The sequence below is a fragment of the Macrotis lagotis genome, chromosome 4 (assembly GCF_037893015.1).
Source record: "Macrotis lagotis isolate mMagLag1 chromosome 4, bilby.v1.9.chrom.fasta, whole genome shotgun sequence".
In the NCBI taxonomy this organism is placed as follows: domain Eukaryota; kingdom Metazoa; phylum Chordata; class Mammalia; order Peramelemorphia; family Peramelidae; genus Macrotis; species Macrotis lagotis.
This window is the reverse complement of record NC_133661.1, coordinates 270,897,167-270,920,125: the sequence shown is the minus strand read 5'-3', so window position 1 is coordinate 270,920,125 and position 22,959 is coordinate 270,897,167. Positions and strand designations below refer to the sequence as shown.

At 34.7% G+C, this 22,959-nt stretch overlaps 1 protein-coding gene across 2 annotated transcripts in view; it reads left to right on the top strand.

The window, feature by feature from the left end:
• The window catches only part of KLHDC1 (kelch domain containing 1), a 52,168-nt gene that overhangs the window by 4,195 nt on the left and 25,014 nt on the right, over nt 1-22,959 (top strand). For both annotated transcript variants that reach the window (XM_074236013.1, XM_074236014.1), the window contains exons 2-8: nt 4,192-4,262; nt 4,675-4,792; nt 5,195-5,313; nt 13,735-13,813; nt 16,374-16,457; nt 19,822-19,905; nt 20,694-20,752. In XM_074236013.1, the coding sequence (XP_074092114.1) occupies nt 4,192-4,262; nt 4,675-4,792; nt 5,195-5,313; nt 13,735-13,813; nt 16,374-16,457; nt 19,822-19,905; nt 20,694-20,752 (614 nt within the window). The remainder of the gene's footprint in view (nt 1-4,191; nt 4,263-4,674; nt 4,793-5,194; nt 5,314-13,734; nt 13,814-16,373; nt 16,458-19,821; nt 19,906-20,693; nt 20,753-22,959) is intronic.

Here is a 22,959-nt window from a genome sequence, read left to right as displayed (position 1 = left end):
GGAAGGCTGTAGGTGCCTTGGACTAAATTAGATTCACTTCCACCCCAGAATATCTTCTCTCAAAGGTATTCTTTAAACAGGGAACAACACAGGACTGCTAGGTCTCTAGGTCACCCAGCTTCAAAACTTCAGTGCCCTCTAAAGGTAAGGGAAAGGTACTGTACTAAACATTATATTTTAATCAGCCAATCAATACAAGCACTAATTAAGCACTCATTGTGTACCACATTGTTAAGTGCTGGAAATTCAAAAACAAAAGTGAAACATTATGATTATTCCTTGCTCTTTATGATCCTTTACATTACTGAAGTTGGTAAGAACTTTAGTACCACTGTTGGGGAAAGATATATATAATTCAATATACTTTTCAAATTCTGCATATCACTAAATTGATATAACTTCAGTCATGACATTCAGGAAGAGTTTTCTTTTGATAAAGATTTTCTAACACTTGAATAGAAAATATTTCGTATAAATATTCATACCTTTGAATATTGTTGTATTGTGAATTTAAACACAAATTAGAAAATACCCAAAGTGAAGTTTTGAAAGTTAATATGTATGCCATGGTGTCTTGATTTATATTCTAAATTACAGCATAAAATTGCTGTTCCTGAGTCAAAGGTGTTTCAATTTTAGAGTAAGTAATTACAGAAGATAATCTAGAGAGTTTAAAACATTTTAGCTTGATCTTTATACCACTCAAACATCTTGCTATAAATTCAAAATACTGTTTTCCTTATCAACAAAGAAATGAGACTCAAGTATAAGAAAATTATCCTTAGAATGTTTATCATCTTATGATTTCTTAAAATGTTTTAGAAATCAAACCCAACAATTTTGCATTTAGTTCAAAATACTATTCGACATACATTTTATCCATGAAAATTTTCTGATGGTTTGTATATATATATTTTTGCAAGACAAATGGGGTTAAGTGGCTTGCCCAAGGCCACAGTGTATATATTTTTTGATGTTGAATTGAAAAAATACAACCAGAATTTCTCCACCACTTTTGTTGAGTGATGTGTGAAATTGAATATGAACTATGTAATATGATGAAGTATTAAAATGTCGTTCAGTTGTGGGGTAGGCCGAGGAGGACAAGAATGTGGATGTATAGTGAGTACTCACTAGTTGACATGTTCTTGCATCTTATGTGAAGTCTCAATTTATACGTTATATGGCAGGGTGGACTAAAAAGTGTTGATGCATGTTGAGTCATGCAACAACATTCTAAATATGTAGCAGAATATTTTTAGAACTTCAGATTATAAAATCATAGTTCTAGAGCTTGAAGAAAATTTTATAGACCATCTAATCTGTGCTTTCATTCTATTTTTTTTTTTTATCTTTTATTCTTCTGGAGTCATGGTTGGTCATTACATAGATCAGAGTTCTTAAGTCTTTCAAAGCTGTCTTTTCAGTGTTGATGTTACTGTTCTCCTGTCCTCATTTTGTTTCAAATCCTTCAAGTTTTTTCAGGATTCTCTGAAACCATCCATTTTGTTCATTCTTATGGACAGTGGTATTCCATTATATTTGTATACTATAATTTATTTAGTCATTCTCTAATAGATAGTTACCCCCCCCCCCCCAAGTTTCCAGTTCTTTGCCAATACAGAAAGAGCTGCTTTAAATATTTTTATATTTGTAAGTCCTTTTCCTTTTTTTGATTCCTGGGGTAATGGTTTCACTTGATCAAAAAACAGTAACAGTTCATTGACTTTTTGCAACTTCCTCATTTTACAGATGAAGAAACTAAGACCAAATTAGATTGAGTGACTTGTCTAAGACCACTTAGGTACTAAGCTTTAGAGGTGGAATTTAAACCTAGATCATCTTGGTTTAGACAGGGCTCTTTTTATTATATCATATCTTGCTTGACAATTATGTGGCAGGCATTATTTGGTAAACATCATTATTGTTTCCAGCCCTTTTGTCTCAAGTGTTTTGTAGATGTTGGTTTTAGTCTTGCTAACAAATAGTTAACAAATAGTTAACAAATCGTAGCATTGAAACATTATTACTTTTAACTGAGAAAGGGATCAAAAAAAGAAAAGGACTCATAAGTACAAAAATATTTAAAGCAGCTCTTTTTGTATTGGCAAAGAACTGGAAACCTAGGGGGTACCTATCAGGGAATGATTAAATGATTAACCAATTATAGTATATGAATATGATGGAATACTGCTGTGCCATATTTTGGTTGTAAAATAGGAAAAGCTTTTAGTCTCTAATACTAATCAACAGGATGCATAGTTCTTGGTACATGCCATTTTTGTGGTTCCTTTGATTTGGAAAGAACAAAAAAAAACATTCGACATATATATATATATATATATATATATATATATATATATATATATATATATATTTTGCTTAACATATGAGCGTAATATATTGTTCAAATCTACCAGCATTGTCTTAACTCTTTTGTTTAGTGAAGAACTATTTGTACCAAACCTTTCAGTAACATCAGATTTGGGTGAAGAAGAACCTGAGAGTTCCATCTGTAATAGTGAGGGTTAACTTTATAACATGGGTAACTATCAATAAGTGCCTGTACTGATGCAGGCACATGTACCTGGCACAGCTATTCAAAAATGAAGCTGAACTATTAATCTTCTAGACTTATTAGAATCTTCTTCAAGAGAGTACCACAGTATATTTAAAATAGAAAACTTCTCTTGAGAAACACTAAATATGAAAAGCAGGCTTGAGATATCTATGGGGTTTTAAACTAGAATTACAACTTGAATGATATATAAAATATTCATGCTTTATATATGGGACAGTGTGGAGGAAAAAAATCCTAGAAGGATCTGATTCCAAGGGTAGAGGGGGAATTTTCTTTGAAAAGGTTTTCTTGCAGCCATTGCACATTAAGCTTTGGTTTAATGAAAAAATTTATCAAGGTAATTGATCAAAATAGTTTAGATTTTTCATTAGTTGAAAAGTGCATTTCTAGGAATCAAGAAGCTAAAGTCAGGAGATAATGTGAAGGTCCTTAAATAAGGAATATGAAGAAAGATGAAAAGATGACAGAAAAATGACCAAGAAATTGACAGTGATCTCTAAGTCTATAAAGCTGTGGCATGTAACATAAATCAGTATTCATTATTTGAATTCATGTTTGGACTTTATTCTTAGAAAATGTAGATGCTAATGGTCATGAATATAGGGAGTGTTTCCATTAAAAAATTACCACTAGAGAAAAGAAAACCAGGGCAGGCAATTTGAATGCCTATTGTTGTACATTGTGGAGGAATGCTCCACAGGTGAATTGTAACAGGAAAGCATTAGTAAAAAAAAAAAATTTAAAACATATAAAAAATTTTGATCCTTTTAATAACTGGGTGGTAGACAAAATATGAAGCTGTATTTGAAATCATTACAAAAAACTAATACTCATCTTTGTTTATGGTTATAGCAAGCAAAAGCTTTTTTTTTGGTCATTGTCCAGCATAATTTTTATATAATAACCTGCCTTCTAAAATGATTTCTCCTGAAGTAGCTCCTATATGATGTAGCGCCTGTAATTTTTCTTAAATATACAACTTAAATGAAACAACATTAAAATCCTACTTATTGCTAATAATATTTTCATGTTTCATGTTTTCTACTTCTTTAGAGGGTTCTTGGTTGCCCACTGGAAAAAATTTTAAACTTTTCCAGATTATTGTTTGCTTTATATTATAAATCTTTCACACTAAAAGTTTGAATGAATAATTAGTTCATCAAGTATATCCCTCTTTGGCCATAATATTCTTAATTATACCTTTACATGTCTTTCCTTCATAGTTACTTTCTTTAAGTCAAAATGTGCATCATTTCTTATAGCCTTTTTAGTCATTGCCTTCATACTGACTTTTTGATTCCTAGTTCTAAATAGTATCTCCAGCTTAAATTATTCTTGAGATATCTTCTCAGATTTACTCTCCCAGAGGCTTTTCTTACATGAGACCACTTGATTACACACTCCAAATTTGCAGTCTACCCACTATCCCTTAAAGAACAATTATCCTTTCTCCTTTACTCCTTGAATGTTTTATATTTAAAACCCCACATGATGATTTTTCTATCTGATTCTATTTTGTATTTTGCCCATCACAGTTTTCATGCCCAATAATATTAGTAATGTGTGGTACTTAATTGATAAGATGTCTTTTATATATCTTATGTTTTTAGTCTATTGAAGACAATGAAGTATATTTGCCTAATGATGAAATTTGGATCTATGAAATTGACAATGGTTTGTGGTAAGCTTTAAATCCTGTTTTAAATACTGCAGTATGCCAGCTCTTCTAGTCACTATTATAGAATTTAGTTAAATGATCTAAGACTATATCTGTTCTGTTATTGCAAATATTCCACTTCTTTTCCTTTTTCTTAGTTCTTTATAAATTCTCAACTTTTTTCTTCCCCCAAACCTATATTATTATCCATTCTCAGTGCTTCTATGGTCTTTAATTCTGTTAATTCTAAGTTCTGGTGGTATACATAAGAACATTATATATTTTGACATGTCTAATGATCTTTGCTGTAGCACCTTATAAAAATTTAAAAAGTAAGGTTGCTAGTATATTTTGAATCAATGATTGATGGAGTTTAGGGGAATATTTTTGTTTCTTTTAGGAGAGTTATGAAATTCCATGGTTTTTTTTTCTGCAGGACAATGCACCTCATGGAAGGAGAACTCCCTACATCCATGTCAGGAAGTTGTGGTGCTTGCATTAATGGAAAACTGTACATTTTTGGAGGATATGATGACAAAGGATACAGTAATCGAGTAATACATTGCTTAATTCAAGAAGCATACCAATGGATTATCTAATGTAGAACTTCAACTCATAAAATTGTAGATACTTTAAACTTTTAAGATAAAGTAAATGCTTAACTGTGTGACTATGAGTCTTTAAAGATAGGCATTTAAAAGGCATACCCTTTTCCTTATGATTTTATTCCAGGTCTTTTGGAAAGTTATCTCCACAGGACAAGAACATGGAGCAAAAGATTCTTGTGCCACATGTTTCATTTTGATTATTTTGTTTCCTCTTTAATTAGTTTTACTATTTTTAAAGTTTTCTATTTTGAAAAGGGTAGAAATGTAACATTAACATTTGTTATTTTGATTGCAGATCTTTTATAATGTATATTAAATTATACCAATAGTGTTCTCCTTTTTTAAAAGCTCTATTTTGTTAATTTACGAACAAGAGATGGAACATTCCAATGGGAAAAAATCATCAACTTTAAAGGACAACCACCTACACCACGAGACAAACTTTCTTGCTGGGTATATAAAGACAGGTAAGGACATAAGTTTTTTCTAATTCTATTATTAATTGAATTTCTATAATAAGGATTTTAGTACATGCCAAAAAAATCCCCCAAACAATTAAGCTTAAAAATCTTTAAGCTTGTTATTGGGATTAAAATTGATATTAAAAATTATAGGATTGGGGCGGCTAGGTGGCCCAATGGATAGAGCACCGGCCCTGGAGTCAGGAGCACCTAAGTTCAAATCTGGCTTCAGACACTTGATAATTACCTAGCCGTGTGGCCTTAGGCAAGCCACTTAACCCCATTGCCTTGCAAAAAAAAAATTATAGGATGTATTTGAACACTGAACAGAATTCACTGTCATGAAAATAGGCATGGTAGTAGCAGCTACTTGGTTTTAAATAATTTGATAGAATGATATTTCAAACAAAGTGGATTTTATTTGAATCTAGTTGATTGAGGTTAATCATCTAAAATACATGTTTAAACCCAAACCAGAGATAGTTACAGATTTTGTTTTAGAAAGAAAACATTGTTAAGATAGTGAGAATATAGACCCTACATTCAGAGACTTGGTTATCCTGAAATGTTCTGCTTATAAGTTTTCTAGTTTATTTTAATTGTATTTATTACTTTTAAATCAGAGAAACATTTTTTTTAGGTTTTTGTAAGGCAAAAATGGGGTTAAGTGGCTTGCCCAAGGACACACGGCTAGGTAATTATTAAGTGTCTGAGACTGGATTTGAACCCAGGTACTCCTGACTCCAGGGCCGGTGCTTTATCCACTGCGCCACCTAGCTGCCCTAGAGGAACTTTTTTTATGTCATGGACTTCTTTGGCATCAGGTCAAATCTATGGATGCCTTCTCAGAATAATGTTTTTAAATGCACGAAATGAAAGATACAGGATTACATGGGAAACCAACCATATTTGAAGTGCAGTTATCAAAATATTTTAAGTTCATGAGTCCTGTGTTAAAAATTCCTGTTTTAAATTTTCTCCAAATTCCATCTTAAGCAACTTTTTTTTCAAGTATCCTCTGTCCACACTTGGGAAAGCTAGGAGGAGTTGATACAAGTCAAATTTTACTCATCTCTTTGTACTGCTAACATTAACAACTTTTATTGTCTCTGAAAATAGAATTCACAATAATCATACTTTAGATGAAGTCTAAGTGTCTTCTATTTAATGGAGTCTTTAAGAATAAGCATTAGTTCTAATTGGTTAAGGTGATTTTTTTTCTCTTTAAACTTTCTAAAAGGTAGACAAGAGTTATCTCAGTGTTTATCTAGGAGTACTAGGGTGACCAGCCAATCTTGTGTTCTAGACCAGGTCTATAGTTCAGACTCAGGATTAGAATGAAATGAGGCATTTGTTAACAACATGATATTTTATTTTTAATTGTTTATTTTTTATATTTTATTCAATTCTATGTAAAGAGAGTTTTCAGTATTCATTTTTTTGTACTTAGAGATTTTATTTATTTTGAGTTTTATAATTTTTCCCCTAATTTTACTCCCCCCCCCCCACAGAAGGCAATTTGCCAGTCTTTACATTGTTTCCATGGTATACATTGATTCAAATTGAATGTGATGAGAGAGAAATAATATCCTTAAGGAAGAAACATAAAGTATAAGAAATAGCAAGATCAGACAATAAGAGGTCAGGTTTTTTTTTTCCCTAAATTAAAGTTAATAGTCCTTGGTCTTTGTTCCAACTCCACAGTTCTTTCTCTGGATACAGATGGTATTCTCCATTGCAGACAGCCCCAAATTGTCCCTGATTGTTGCACTGATGTCCATCAAGTGCAGTGAGTCCATCAAGGTTGATCATTACTCCCATGTTGCTGTTAGAGTATACAGTGTTTTTCTGGTTCTGCTCATCTCACTCAGTATCAGTTCATGCAGATCTCTCCAGGCTTTCCTGAATTCCCGTCCTTCCTGGTTTCTAACAGAACAATAGTATCAGTATTCGTTTTTTGTAAGAATTTGAGGTTCAAATTTTTCTCCCTCCTTCTCTTTCCCTCATCCTTCCCCAAACCATTTGATCCAGTTTAAACATATACAATCTTCGCATTACATTTTATAAAAGCAATATTATTTAATAGTATGGAAGGATTGCTCAGCAAAGATACAGCTTTGGTTCAGCTGAACAGGGTTCCTCTTAACTCCATACAAAGATGTGCTTAGTTAGAAGTGTTGACTCGAATGGTTATTGGGAGTCCATCAAGAATGAGGAGCAAAAATATTCTTGGATTGAACTTTTTCTATCTTAATACTTTTTGGAATAATATTTTGAGCTTTATACCCCTGGATTAATTAAGTACTAAGAATTGTTGCCGTGCATTTTAAGGAAAAGACTTGCCTAGCCTATATGTCAGGAACTTTTCAAAAAGCTTTAGTAACTTCAGGCTTAGAACTAATTCTAGACAACCTTGAGTTTAGGGACTTGAAAGGTCTGTTGTGGGCAACACTGGAGGAAGAGGCAAAATAGATAACAAAGACCACAATCAGTGTAACATCTCCATAAAGTCCTTACATTTTAAAAGGGAGTTGAAAGGAGTAGAAGGAAGGGGAGAATAGGTAATGGTGAAGTCCAGAGAATCAAGAGTATAGAAGGGATAGGAATGAAGTATAGTCATCCACAAAAACAGAAGCCTTTAAAAACAAACTCAGCAAAGGGAAAAGTAAGCTAGCATGGTGGAAGAATATTTCAGTATGAGAAGGCCCTAAAAGCTAGGGAAAGTTTCAGAGTAAGAAGATAGTTGAATAATGGTGGCAAAGTCTAGAAGAGTCAAAAATACAGCTGAGTGAAGAATGAAAGCTCACATTGGACAGTCATAGCATAGGGATATGAGAATACAGGGGATAGCAGAACTGTGCAGACTTGTATTGGGAGGGGAGAAAGGGAGGAATAACAGCAGGTCTTTCTTGGGTGAAGAGAAGCAGCAGAAGGTCCTGGCATAGTGAGTCTCAGAAGAGTGGTCTGTAGCTGGGTCCTGGTGAAATAGGGTATGATGTACAGATCCCAGTAGAATAGACAGTAAGAAGGAAGTAGTACAGGCAGTAGTACAGGCAGGCTCATGGTAGCTATTTGATTATTATAATCTGAAATCAACAAGACACTCCCATGCAGTTGCTAGTATAATGCTTATGATCAATAGATAACTTTCCAAGCAGGGTTTGGTAGACCAAGGGGTAAAATTACTAGAAGATGTCTTACTTACTAAATACAATCAAGATGTAAAACTGTCACTGCATAACTACTAGTCTCTTCCAAAGAAGAGACAGTTGGGGCAGCTTGGTGCTGCAGTGCTGCCCTGGAGTCAGAAGGATCTGAGTTCAGATCCTATCTCAGACACTTAATAATTACCTAGCTGTATGACCTTGGGCAAGTCACTTAACCCCACTGCCTTGCAAAAGCAAAGAAAAAAAAACAAAGAAGAGACAGTTGCAGGATCATGCCATCAAAGATTTAGAACTGGAAGGGTCCTAGTCAAACTACAAGATCTCTAAAAGGGCAAATACTTGCTATTTCTCCCATAGGGTGCATAGTAAAGGGCAGTGGAGTGGAGAACATTGAATGGGTTGTGGTAAAGGGCAAATATCAGTAATGACCTAGGCCTTGAGACAGATTGTGTGCCCTCTTAGCTACCTTCTGCAGACGAACTAGATGATGATTGTGTCATCATATTCCATGTGATTCTGATGTTTCTGGTGCTGTTGTGGTGAAAATGAACTTTATGTAGTTTTATATCAGAAGATCTACCATGAACTCTGCCTATCATCACTCTTACTACATACATGGACTATGTAATTTTTTTAAAAGAAATTTAACTTGTATGGAAATGATACTCAGGACATGTCTCCATATAGAGACATGCCTAGTTAGGTATTTTGACCTGCATGATAGCAGGGAATCCATTATAACAGGAGAACTGATTATTTTTGAATGGGGCATTTTATGCTCTACAAGCTAAGAAGGTATCTTAATAACTTGAACGATAATATCTCAGGCCAATTAAGTCACAAGAATGGTTTGGTTGTCTTTTTAAGGAAAAACCAGTCTACATAGTAATGACTTTCCAGTCCTAGATATCAATCCTGATGTGTTCTACAATTACACAGAGGAAGAGCCTACATTTATTTTGGTGGGTTCCAGCTATATGACACCTTAGTTTTAAGTTTTATCATGTAATATAAAAATAATCTTTCAATTGGTTATAATAGTTGTAATGTGGGGCTATTAAATTCTGTGTTTTGTATGGAGAATTTTATAGATGCTGAAAGTTTATTAGATGTCACAAAGCTGTTCTGACTTCATATTTCCAGGGCCTTGACCTTGCATAGCCCTATAGGATTTCATTCAATCAGTCAATAAGCATTGACTCTCTGCTGAGTGCTGGAGATACAAATTCAAAAATAAACAATGTCTGACCTCAAGTAGTTCACATCCTTTTAGGGAAAATAACATTCTTAGAATATACAGAGTATTTTTGATGTGAAGCATTTGCTGCTGGGTGTTTAGTAGTAGTCACAAAAATGGGTGACATTTGAGTTGAGATTTGATGGAAACATAGTACATTGGAAAGCATGTTGAATTTGTAGTAAAAGGTAGAGATAAATTTCAGGCATGGGATTTGGTCTACGTTGAGGTGGAAATGAAAGGAGGAATATTCGTTTTTGTATAAGGCAGCAAGAAAACCAATTGGATTGGAGACTGCTCAAAGGATAATACTGTATACTTTTGGAAAGGGATTTTTGAGCTAGGTTATAAAAGGTTTTAAATTCTAAAGGGGTGGCAGCCAAGATGGCCACAAGAGAGGATCGTCTCTTAGGCGCTCTGTCATAAAACTTATAAACTAAGGACTCTAACTAAATTTTCAAGAGACAGAACCCACAAAGGGACCCAGTGAGGCAGTTCTCCTACTCAAGGTAACCTGGAAAAGAGCAGAAAGGCTCTGCTCCCCCGGGATGGAAGGGTGGCCTGCCAGAGCTAAAGAACTTCAGCCTCCTGGAGGCAGCCCCAGGGCACTGGGAGCCAGAGCCACAGGGGAGTTTTGTGACCTATGCCCTGGGGAGCACTGGGCACAACTTAGGGGAATAGCGGGGGATCTCTGCCAGAGTGAGCACGTGAAGCCCAGCCCCCCACAGCACACAGCAAGTAGCTTGGCCAAGGCAGTCCAGATCCAGGAAACAGAAGCAGGTGAAGCTGGGAAGCAGGAGCCCCCAGGGTATGAGCCCATTGAACCTAGGGAGGGGAGTGAAGAGAGACTGCTGAGCTCTGCCCCTGGAACAGGACTCTGGGGTTCTGAACACATTCAGATCCTGATCGCAATCTAGGTCCCCCCATAGAACAGCAGGGCCCTCCACCACCACCTCAGCCCTGTGGCAGAGGGGGCGCATATGGTCATTCACGGACCAGGAGGGAAGACAGAGCCTCACACACTGAGATCCTTATGGGAGTGTCCCAGAAGTTCAGGAAGCACCCCCAAAACAGTCTTAGGCAGGGAAAATGAGCAAGCAGAGAAACAAGAGGAACACCATTGAGAAATATTTTGCATATAAGCCCAAGAAGGATGAAAATACTCAGTATGAAGATGAGGAAGCACAAGCTCCTGCATCGAAAGACTCCAAGAAAAACAGAAATTGGGCTCAGGCTATAACAGAGCTCAAAAAAACTTTGAAAATCAAATGAGGGAGTTAGAAGAAAAACTGGGAAAAGAAATGAGAGAGATACAGGAAAAACATGAAAATGAAGTCAGCAGCTTAGTCAAGGAGATCCAAAAAAATGCTGAAGAAAATAGCATGCTAAAAACCAGCTTGGGTCAAATGGATAAAACAGTTCAAAAAGTTATGGAGGAGGAGAATGCTTTAAAAAGCAAAATTGGCCAGATGGAAAAAGAGATAAGAAAACTCTCTGAGGAGAACAAATCCTTCAGACAAAGAATAGAATTCAGGGAGATTGAGGAATTTACCAGAAATCAGGAATCAATATTCAAAACCAAAAAAAGTGAAAAATTAGAAGAAAATGTGAAATATCTCATTGAAAAAACAACTGATATAGAAAACAGACTTAGGAAAGATAATTTAAAAATTATTAGAATACCTGAAAGTCATGATCAGGAAAAGAGCCTTGACATCATTTTCAAAGAATTACTACAGGAAAATTGCCCTGATATCCTAGAAGCATAGGGCAAAATAGAAATGGAGAGAATCCACCAATCCCCCCTGAGAAAGAGATCCCAAAAAACCAACCCCCAGGAATATTATAGCCAAGTTCCAGAACTTCCAAGTCAAAGAGAAAATATTACAAGCAGCCAGAAGGACACAATTCAAATATGGAGCTGCAGTCAGGATCACACAGGACTTAGCAGCAACCACTTAAAAGCTCATAGGGCTTGGAATATAATATACCAGAAGGCAAAAGAGCTTAGAATGCAACCGAGAATCAACTACCCAGCAAAACTGAATGTCCTCTTCCAGGGAAAAAGATGGACTTTCAATGAACCAGGGGAATTTCAGATGTTCCTGTTGGAATGGCCAGAGCTGAACAGAAGGTTTGATCTTCAAATACAGGACTCAGGTGAAGCATAGAGATTGGAGGAGAAGGGGAAAATATGAGGGACTTAATGATGATGAACTGTATGTATTCCTGTATAGAAAAATGACACTGATGATACTCATATAAACCTTCTCAGTTAATAGAGCAGGTAGAAGGAGCTTTTATAGATGAAGCACAGGAGAAAGCTGAATTTGAAAATAAAACATGGTGTAAAAATGGAGTCAATAGAAAAAAGGGAAATGGAATGGGAGAAAGAAAAAGGAGAGGGGGGGGAATAGGCCAAGATATTTAATATAATAAGATTTTTCTTTATTCCAATGAGCTATTGCAATGATATGGAAGTGGGGGAAGGCAAAGGGGAATGAGGGAATCTTTGCTCTCATCAGAGGTGGCTAGGAGAGGAACCAGCATATATACTCAATGGGTATAGACATCTGGAGTAAGAAGGAGGGTGGGGGGGCAGGGGGAAGGGGTGGGGATGTGAATGGAGGAGAGGATGGACCATGGGCGGTGAGTGGTCAGATACAACATATTTTCTTTTTTACTTCTTGGAAGGGGCTGGGATTGAATAGCCTATCCGGGACCATAGGGTCAGGTGGATGCTGGGCCTAAGGAGTAGTATGGGGGTTCCGGGCCTCTTGGCCCCAGGGCCAGGGATCTGTCTGCTGTGCCACTCAGCTACCTACAGCAGAGTCAGAGTGAAAGGATAGAGAAAATGTAGTACATGGTAGTGGAGAAATATGAAAGGAGGGAGTTGCAATAAGCAATGGGAATAGTGGAAAAATATGGAAGTAACTTTTGTGATGGACTTATAAAGAAATGTGATCCACCTGCAACAGAGTTGGTGGTGTTGGAACACAGACTGAAGCACAGTTTTTATTATTATTTTTTGGGGGGTGCAGGGCAAATGGGGCTGGGTGTCCTGCCTGGGGCCACATAGCAGGGTGATTGTTGGGTGTCTGAGGCCGGATTTGGACCCGGGTGCTCCTGGCTCAAGGGCCAGTGCTCTGTCTGCCACCCAGCTGCCCCTACTATTATTACTATTTTATTATATTTTGGGTCTTTTTTTTCCTTTTTTTTGGTTTTTTGCAGGGCAGTGGGGTTGGGGTGGCTTGCATGTCACACAGGTGTTTGATTGTTGGGTGTACGGGGCTGGATGTGGGCTCGGGTGCTCCTGGTTCCAGGGCTGGTGCTCCATCCAGTGTGCCACCTGGCCATACCTACAATTATTACTATTATTTTTTTATTTTAATTTTAATTTTTTTCTTTCCCCTTTACTTTATCACTCAAGTGAGTCTATATTTTTTGGGGGTATTTTGTTTACTCTTAAACAAGAATATTTTATTAATGTATAAAAAACATTATTTGTACAAAATGAGAATAAATAAATATTAAATTAAAAAAATAAATTCTAAACAGAGAAGTTCATATTTGTTCTTAATGCAATAGTTCTGGTGAGAGATGATGAGGTTCTAAACTAGGATATAGTGTGATTAAAAGGAAGTGGAGAGATGTTAGAGTTTTTGAGATAGAATTGCCAGGGCTTGGTGACCATCAATGTAAAGTGAAGGAGAGTTGCAAAGTTGAGGATAACTCTGAAATTGTGAATCTGGGGGATTGGAAGGACAGTAATATCCTCAATAGAAAAGAAGTGAGAAAAAGTATAGGCTTGTGGGGGAAAAAACAATAATTTCAGTTTCTCATCTGTTCTGTATTTGGTGACATGGGATTGGAGTTCAGGAAGAAAATGAAGGCTGCTATTTAGTAGACTATATAATCTCCCAATCTTAATTTGTCACTGACATCCTTCTCTTTTTGAGGAGTTTGGTTAATTTTCACCCATCCTATTCCTACCCATTATCCTAATGTTTTGTTTTTCTTTAGGTTAATATATTTTGGTGGTTATGGATGTAGGAAACACAGTGAACTCCAAGACTGTTTTGATGTTCATGATGCATCTTGGGTAAGAAACTTTACTCTGTATTTTTTACTTGTTTTAAGAGAAGGTTTAATGTATTCAGAAACAGTCTTCTTTTCATTCATATGGAATAATAACATACATTGTAGACAATTAAGAGTTTTGTGGGGAGCTAAATTTAAATCTGATGATGAATGATTTTCACCTGCCTGCGAAGCGCTTTTTTTTTTTGATTCAAAAGGCATTCAAAGATAATACGAAGCAGCAAGATGGTGCTATAACTGAAAGAATCTGCTCACTTTTTAGATTTATTCATGAGCTAGAATGACATCTTAGTATCTGAGACTTATTATCCCCTTTGTCTGGAACAAGGGAATCATTCTGAAATGCATTTTTTATTTTATAAAACATTTTGAGGCTTTATTGATTTTAAAAATTAACATTACAGTTTTTAATTTATAGAATTTTAATTTCTCATTGTTTGAATCTAAATTTTTTTTCTGAAGTAAAATCACTTTTTTTTAACTTTGTAGAAATAGTGAATAACTTCTAAATTTTCTGATGACAGTGTTTCCTTGGATATTCACTTTTGCTTGGTTTGTTTGTAATTTTCAGAATATGCAGTAGACTTCTGACCATTAATCAAAGGGCATATGCAATAACAGAGGCTTGGTTAGCAGGGTGGTATGGCTAAAAATACTAATGTAATATTACATTGCATTTAAGAAAGGTACAGTGTCTAAGACTAAGGTGATAATGTCCATGTAGTAACGATCAGACTATATCTGGAGTGTTGTGTTCTGTTATGGTTACCACGTTAAAGTTTTGTTGATGCTTTTAGTTTTTGTACCAATTATTTTCTCATATATACATATGTGTGTGTGTGTGTGTGTGTGTGTAGTCTCAAGTGTTTCTGTTTAACAGAAACACCTGTTTTTGATCCATTTAGAAACCATGCCTAATATGCAAGATTCCATATTCCTAGTTGCACTGTCTTCTCCCGGCCATCTCTTCTAGAGGAGGGGAGCTATATTTCATCATTTATTCTTTAGGACCAGGATTGGTCATTGAAATTAATGAGAATTGGGGCGGCTAGGTGGTGCAGTGGATAGAGCACTGGCCTTGGAGTCAGGAGTACCTGAGTTCAAATCCAGCCTCAGACACTTAATAATTACCTAGCTGTGTGGCCTTGGGCAAGTCACTTAATAACCCCATTGCCTTGCTAAAAAAAAAAATTAATGAGAATTAACCTCCTTTTAGTGCTATTTTCATTTATTTCATTGAAGTCTTTTTCAAAGTTGTTCTCCTGATTATGCTTTCTTTATTTTTCATCAGTTCATATGAATTATACCATGTTTCTCTAAATTCTCTATATTTATCATTTCTTATGGCATAATATTTAATTACATTCTTATATAACAACAATTTAAGCCATTTCTCAGTTGATGGGTTCTCACTTTGTTTCCAGTTTTTTTTGTTTTTGTTTTTTTTTTACTTCCAAAAAGAATGGGGCTTTGAATATTTAGTGTATGGTCACAGAGTATGAACAGTTTAGTGACTTTTTTCACATAATTCTAAATTGTTTTCTGGAATGGTTGGACCAATTCACAGCTCCACCAACAGTATATTAGTGCATCTGAGGCACCCAGACTGTGGGAAAACATTTTAGGAAGGACATTGATAAGCTGGAGAGCATCTAGAGGAGGGCAACCAAATTGGTGAAGGGCCTCAAGATCATGCCATATGAGATCAATTGAAAGAACTGAGGATATTTAGTTTGGAGAAGAGAAGACTTAGGGGGCACATGATAGCTGGCAGCATGATGTAGTGGAAACAGTTCTGGATTTGAAAGTTGGAGCACTTGGGTTTAAATCCCAGGTGGGATGCTTATTATCTGTGTGGCCTTGAGCAAGGCACTGATTTATGGGTCTGAATTTCCTCATCTGTAAAATAAGGAAGTTGGACTATATGATCTCAAAGGTCACTATCAGTCATAAATCAAATGATCCTATAAATATTTGGAGAATTGTCATGTGTAGTTGTTCTGCTAGTTCACTAGAAAAAATTAGTGGAAGTTTAAGAGTGTTTAGTTATGATGTAAAAAACAAAAAGAAAAAAAACTTCCTAAAGTTTAGGGCTATCCAACGGTAGAATGGTTGACTTTGGGAGGTATAATGTGCTTTACTTCATTATAGTTCTATAAGCAAGGACTGGACGATCATTTAGGTATATTGTAGAAGGTAATCTGATTAGATAAAAGTAATATTAGATGGCCTCTGAGATCCCTTCTTACTGAGATTATATGATCCTGTTATTCAGGCAAAATTCATTGGATAAATGTTAGATTCTGTACATCTTTTTCTTAGGGATTGGTTTAAACAATTGGCTTAGAAGCCTCTTCCAAACTGAAAAAAAAAAGGCAGTTGAATAGGTTATATGTTAAAAAAGTCCATTTTTATATAGTGCCTTTTCTAAGTTTTAAAAATGTATATATAGTCATTGGTTTTATGATCATGCTAATGATTTAAGCAATTATATTTTGTATTTATATATTTATATATTTAAGGATATTATAAGAATTAAAATGTTTCCTTTTTTGTTTTAGGAAGGACAGATATTCTGGGGTTGGCATAATGATGTCCATGTTTTTGATACAAACACACAGACTTGGTTTCAACCAGAAATTAAAGTGAGTAAAATCTACTTTAATTTTATATTCCTTATTTACTTTTCTTTTCAGTAGTAATAATCTATCAAATCTCTTTTTTCTAATGGATAATTTAGATCTCTTATTGGGTTGTCATTTGTACAAAGTAGCTTGCCTTTGTTAGTAGTATGGAAATACTACAAATTCTTTCACAAATGAGTTAAAATTTAAAAAAAAATCTAGTTGTGTGACTTAGGGCAAGTCACTTAACCCCATTACCTTGCCAAAAAAAAAAGATCTTTTTTTTTAAGGTTTTTGCAAGGCAATGAGGTTAACTGGCTTGCCCAAGGCCACACAGCTAGGTAATTATTAAATGTCTGCCCCAAAAAGGACCTTTTAAAGAGATACCATCATTTTTTCTTGCCCTTTGCTTATAGTGGTCCTTCAGTTTAACAGAATTCTAGAAACAATGTTCCTTTATATAATAAAATTCATTTCAAAATAAAACAAAGTTGGGGCGGCTAGGTGGTGCAATGGATAGAGTACTGGCCCTGGAGTCAGGAGTACCTGAGTTCAAATCCGACCTCAGACACTTAATAATTACCTAGCTGTGTGGCCTTGGGCAAGCCACTTAACCCCATTTGCCTTGCAAAAACCTAAAAATACCTAAATCCTTAAATCATGCAAAGCAAATCTGTAAACATTCATAATAAGAAAGTGACCAAAGTACTTTGCAGCATACCTTCCATTTGTTCTGCCCAGTTGAAGGTAAAACATTCTCTAAACTTTGCCTTGTCCCACACTGGTGGTTTATTTTAGGTGAGGCTCCCTGTGCCCTTTGTACTAGACTATCCAATTATCAAAAATGAGAAAATTTGTCTTCAGTCTTTATGTTTTTGATGAGTTTCTATCTAGTATGACTTCCTTTTAGCATATTGTCTCAACAAGTACTTTTATTAAAAGATGTATTTTCAATTATGGAATAAATGTCCAATTTCAGGCATTAGTGATCAGGTAAAGGGAAATTTGAGATAGTAAGGACATCTGGGAGGCAGTGTGAAGCTAAAAGTTCTCTTTTTTGGAGTTAATGGAGATGAAGGTGTCTGTGTTCTTTGTTGCTGGTTTTTGAGACCTGGAAACCAACCCACCTTAGTATAAATCAGGAGATTTCTTCCCTTGAGACATAATCTTTCTTTTCCTACCCAAGCATAGGTTAGAATTTCTCAGCCTTTTGTTTTTTTAAACTCTTAGTAGTTTTTACTTTTTAGCATTCATTTTTGTAACATTTTCTCCCTTCCTTTTCCTCCATCCTCGTGAAAACAGTAAGCAATCTGATATGTTATGCACACACAATTATTTTAAACTTATTTCCATATTAATCATGTAGTAAAAGAAAAATCAAAAAAGAAGAAAGAAAAATTAGAACAAAATAAAAAAACTACGAGACGGAAATAAAAATGAAAATAGTTTGCTTTTGTTATGAGAAATTCCAAGAGGCTCTGTAAGTGTCCTAGAGCTCTGAAATCTCTGATTCAGAGTTCATGAGAGAATCTCACATAAAGAATCATCTCTCAGTGAAAAGTAGTCAAAAGGCATTTATTATCACTTAGAAGTGGAGTCAAAAAAAATAATCTGCTAATTGACGGCCTAGGAAAGGGGATAGAAGTGTCTTTAAGGAGAAATTTTGAATGTCAGGTACCCATTGGTTAAGGGAATTTTCCACTTGTGAAGTTCCACTTGTGGAGTTCAGAAAAAAGAGAGGAGGGAAATCAAGGAGGCTCTGTCCAAGGTCTTTTCATGCTGAGGCCCATAGATAAAAGAGACAGTGCTTTCCCAGATTGAGGTCAGCTTGCATCTATGCCTGAGTTGCAATTCTCCCCCGAGTTGCAGTTCTCCCCAGAAACCTCACTTTCTTCTACTGAGGCACCAAGGGTGGTAATCTATAATAGGGAGGCATTTCTCATGAGTAAGAGAAAAGCTTTTTCCATAATCTTATTTTTTATAAGGTAAGCCTAGCTAGAGTACCAGATTTGATAGTTTACTTTGGAAGGGCACAGAATTTTTCACTATTGTCTGCTACACAAAGTTCAAATTAAGCATTTATTTTAGTGCAGTTAACCCTATCACTTTAATCTGTATTCAGACTCCATAGAGCTTTCTTTAATTAACCTTAATTCAATTCCTCCTCATACTTTGTCCCAGTACTTTCAGGTGCATATTTAATGTAACTTTAAATATTGAGTAATGTTGATTTTGTGCTGTTACTTTAGGACCTCTAATATCACCTGCATTATTCCTCTCTGGCAACAAAGTATATGACCTTTTAAAAAAAAGTATGTCACCTGAACACATTTAAAATTTTTTTTTTTCCAAAAGATTTTGTTTGAGTTTTACAGTTTTTCCCTAATCTTGCTTCCCTCCCCTCTACCTTCCACAGAAGTCTTTACATTGTTTCCATGGTATACATTGATAAGTTGAATGCGATGAGAGAGAAATCATATCCTTAAGGAAGAAATATATAGTATGTGATATAGCAGAATTATATAATAAGATAATTTTTGGTCTTAAACACATTTTTTTAAATTAGAGATATTATTCTATTAATATCATTATTTTAAAACAAAGTCATAAGTATCCAACAAGCAACATCTTAATTAGTAATTTCTTAACTTGTAGCTACTTGAACAGGAGAATGAAAAAATCCTGAAATTCATGTAGAATTGAAAAGCTTAGAGGTGTAATAATGAATGTAGGAATATATTATTATTATCTACATCTCATAGCCAAAGAGTTAGTCAAGTCACTGTATAACTAGGAAAAATATGTTTTTTTTCTAATGTTGGGCAAAATTGTAAAGCAAAAAAAATTTCTATGAGTTTTATACTTTTTACCCCTCATTTCCTCTAATAGGATAAAAAAGTGTTAAGCTCATTCACACCAATGTATAATGATTCATAAGAATTAGGTTTTAACCTTTCTTAGTGGTATTATACTTTTAATCAAAAACAGATCCTCTCTTTGACTAAGTCAGAGGTCTTTCAGACATCCTTCCTTGTTTTAGAATAGCTATTGTTACTTTGACTCTGAAAGTCCTCATATATTTTTAATGAAACTAGTTTGGTCATTATTTTTGCCATTCATAAGACAAAATGATTCATGAGGCAAATAGATAGATCTTTAATAATATGAAGAGAAAGACATTCTACTGTAATAGTAATTCTTAAATAATGGTCTTTATGTATAATTAGTACTTTTTAGAATGTATTTTTAACTACTTACATGATTTTCTCAATCTTTTTTATGAGCAGTCATATTACTGAATATGTTTTGTAGCACTCATTTAAAAGTTTTATATTTATTCAAGGATTAAATTTCAAAAGTGATGTTCTGTTTACATTCTTTACAGAATGGAATTCCACCACAGCCTCGAGCAGCTCACACATGTGCAGTACTTGGAAATAAGGGCTATATTTTTGGAGGAAGAGTATTGGTTAGTGTATTTTCAATGAAAAAGATGGTTTTGGTTTATGACAATCTTCATAGATTGAACTATCAAATAATGATGAAAATTATATATTTAAAAAAATCTAGGTATAAAAGTGACCTATATCTAGTTTATCCCTTCCTTCCTCACAAGACTTAAATAAAAAGACATATGAATACATCTTACTTTTTAAAGGGAGGAAAACTTTATTTTCATATTTAAAACTCTAGTCAGTGAATTCTTTCTCAGGTATAATCTTAATCCTTAATATTTTAAGTCTAGGGGGGCGGCTAGGTGGCATAGTGGATAAAGCACCGGCCTTGGAGTCAGGAGTACCTGGGTTCAAATCCGGTCTCAGACACTTAATAATTACCTAGCTGTGTGGCCTTGGGCAAGCCACTTAACCCCATTTGCCTTTCAAAAAAACCTAAAAAAAAATTTTAAGTCCATTTCTTTTTCTATCTTACATTAACTTGAATCTTATTTCTATTTGCACTCCTAGTGCTTGATATAGTGCTTGGCACATAGTTTAATATTTAATATTACTGATGGTAGCTCTATTTCCAATTTTATATGTTGTATTGTTGTGGAATTTAACTATCTCATTTTTAATCATTTGCTGTTTCCACAGAATTTAAATGAAATCACAGATTTTAAATGTATATACTAATATATAATCACACTTTAAAGTTTATAAGGTGCTTTCCTTACAATGATGTGAGGATTTGTAATATAAATATTTAGAAAATACATTGTATAGTTTTACCACCTAATTTAATTTTTTTTTATTTTAGCAAACTAGGATGAATGATTTGCACTGTCTGAACTTAGATACATGGACTTGGTCTGGAAGGTAAGTTTGAAATAGTATGACAATTTGAAACTTTATTTTTATCACTGAGAAAAACAATAGAGAGGATTTCATTGATAGGTAAAGGAAAATTGTTGGAGTTTATTGCTCAGTTTAAAGTGATAACAAAATGGAATGGAATGGAAAAACATTTATTAAACTTTTACTATGTTCTGAGCACTATATCAAGCACTAGAGGGTGCAAATGGAAAGTTAAGAAGATCCTTGCTCTCAAGTAGCTCACATTGAGTGAGAAAACATATAAAGAAGGGTTCAATTTAATGGCAGATAGAAAGGCCAGGAAATATTTAGTTTCTGGCAGATAGGTAGTAAGACCAAAGGCCAAGCTTGCCCTGAGGATCTTAGAATAATAGCAGATGAGATGATCTCTGAATTAGAAGAGAGTAGATCCAAAGATCAGAGTAGAGTGGGCTCTGGAATACTTCCAAGAAGAGATGGGCTTGAGGTAATAGATAATCAAGATGAGAATGGGTATCCAGCTCCTCATAGAGCACTGGACAGTGGGTGCTAGATTGGGTGAAGATCTGTTACTCCAATCACCAATTGGGAAAGATTAGGGAAAGGTAGTGTTTCGAAGAGTAGGTTTTATAATTTTCAGTAACATAGTAAAAAATGTTGAGTTATATTTAACTGACAATGTTAATTAGATATGAAGCATGTAATTAAAAAATATAAAATAGCCCCCAAACCACTTTTACATTTGATTTGACTTTAATTCCATCAGTATGTGTATATGATATATGGATAGTCTATGATTTTAATTATACAGAGAGTTCTTTAGTAAAGAAATTCTGTCTACCAATGTGAGCTTTCATATTTATCACTTCTTGGTTATCTGTTGATGTCCAGCTCCCTAATCAAGTTTTAGACCAAAATGATTGTTAGGGTAAGCTACAAAAGGGAAACATGTTGGTGTATTTGAATATGTGAGATGTATGTAGGTGTTGATAGCTGTGTTATTATGATTTTTGGATTATGTGTTCTGTTGTATTATCTGTCTCCATCCTTTATTATGAATGGGTGAATTTGAGTATAACTTTGATATTAAAAGATTATTATCAATGTTTCCTTTAATATTTATAAATATGTACAACATGGTAGGTTTATAATGTATGTATATCGCTTATTATTCTAGTTGTTTTGTTCTGATTTGGACCTGTGTTTTTATTAGATTTTAATTGTTTAAATTACTTCGGACTTTAGAGCTATTATTTCTTTTGTATGGACATACCTTTTACTGATTCAGATAACAAGTGATCCTTCCATGCTTTAGTAGATGCCAAAAAGATTCTTTTTCTTTTGACCAGTTCCCTGGGGTTGAGTTTCTCTGAACTTAATTTGGTGGGTCCTTAGGCAACAGTTTGGCTTGGTGAGGCCCCTCCTTGAAAGTTTTCTTGCTTGACAGAATCTGCCATAATTTCTGCTAAACTGGTGTAGCCTTCAAGAACAAAGATTCATTACTTTGCCAAGATGAAATATTAAAATAGGACTTTAATAAGAAATTTTAAGAGTCACTGCATCTTTATCCTAATTAAACATAAAGTAATTGATTAATTGTTTGCTTGCTAACCTCTCTTTTGTCATTCCTTTAATGGGAATTTACCTCATTGTTTCCTCAACTACATTTTCATTATGTTCTAGTGAGAATTTTACATGCCATCCACTCTAGAAGTATTTATTGAATACGACACAGGACTTTTGGCTAGGTACTAGTAATATAAAAGCAAAATAAAAAATAGTCCCTGCATTTTTTTCCCCTTATTTTTCCTAGTTGTGAATGTTCTCTCCTCCTCCAACTCTGTAAAAATTAAACTCCTTGAATCAGTCTTGAAGGACATTAGGGATTCTAATATGCAGAAATGACAGGGAGATACATTTTAGGTATAGGGGACATACTTTAAATGAAACAGGCTGTTAGGTGACAAGCTAGGGACTTGGAGTCAGAAGATCTGAGTTCAAATCTAGCCTCAGACACTAACTAGGTATCTCTGGGCAAAAATCACTTAATCCTGTTTGCCTCAGTTTCCTCATCTATAAAGCAAACCACTAAGTAGCTTTGCCAAGAAAACTCCAAATAGGGTCACAAAGAGTTGGACATAACCTGAAATGCAACAGTTGGCTTTTTTTTTTAATGTTATGTAGTTATAGCTTTTGGGGAGGGGGATATTGAGAGAAATTGTGAAAAGGTT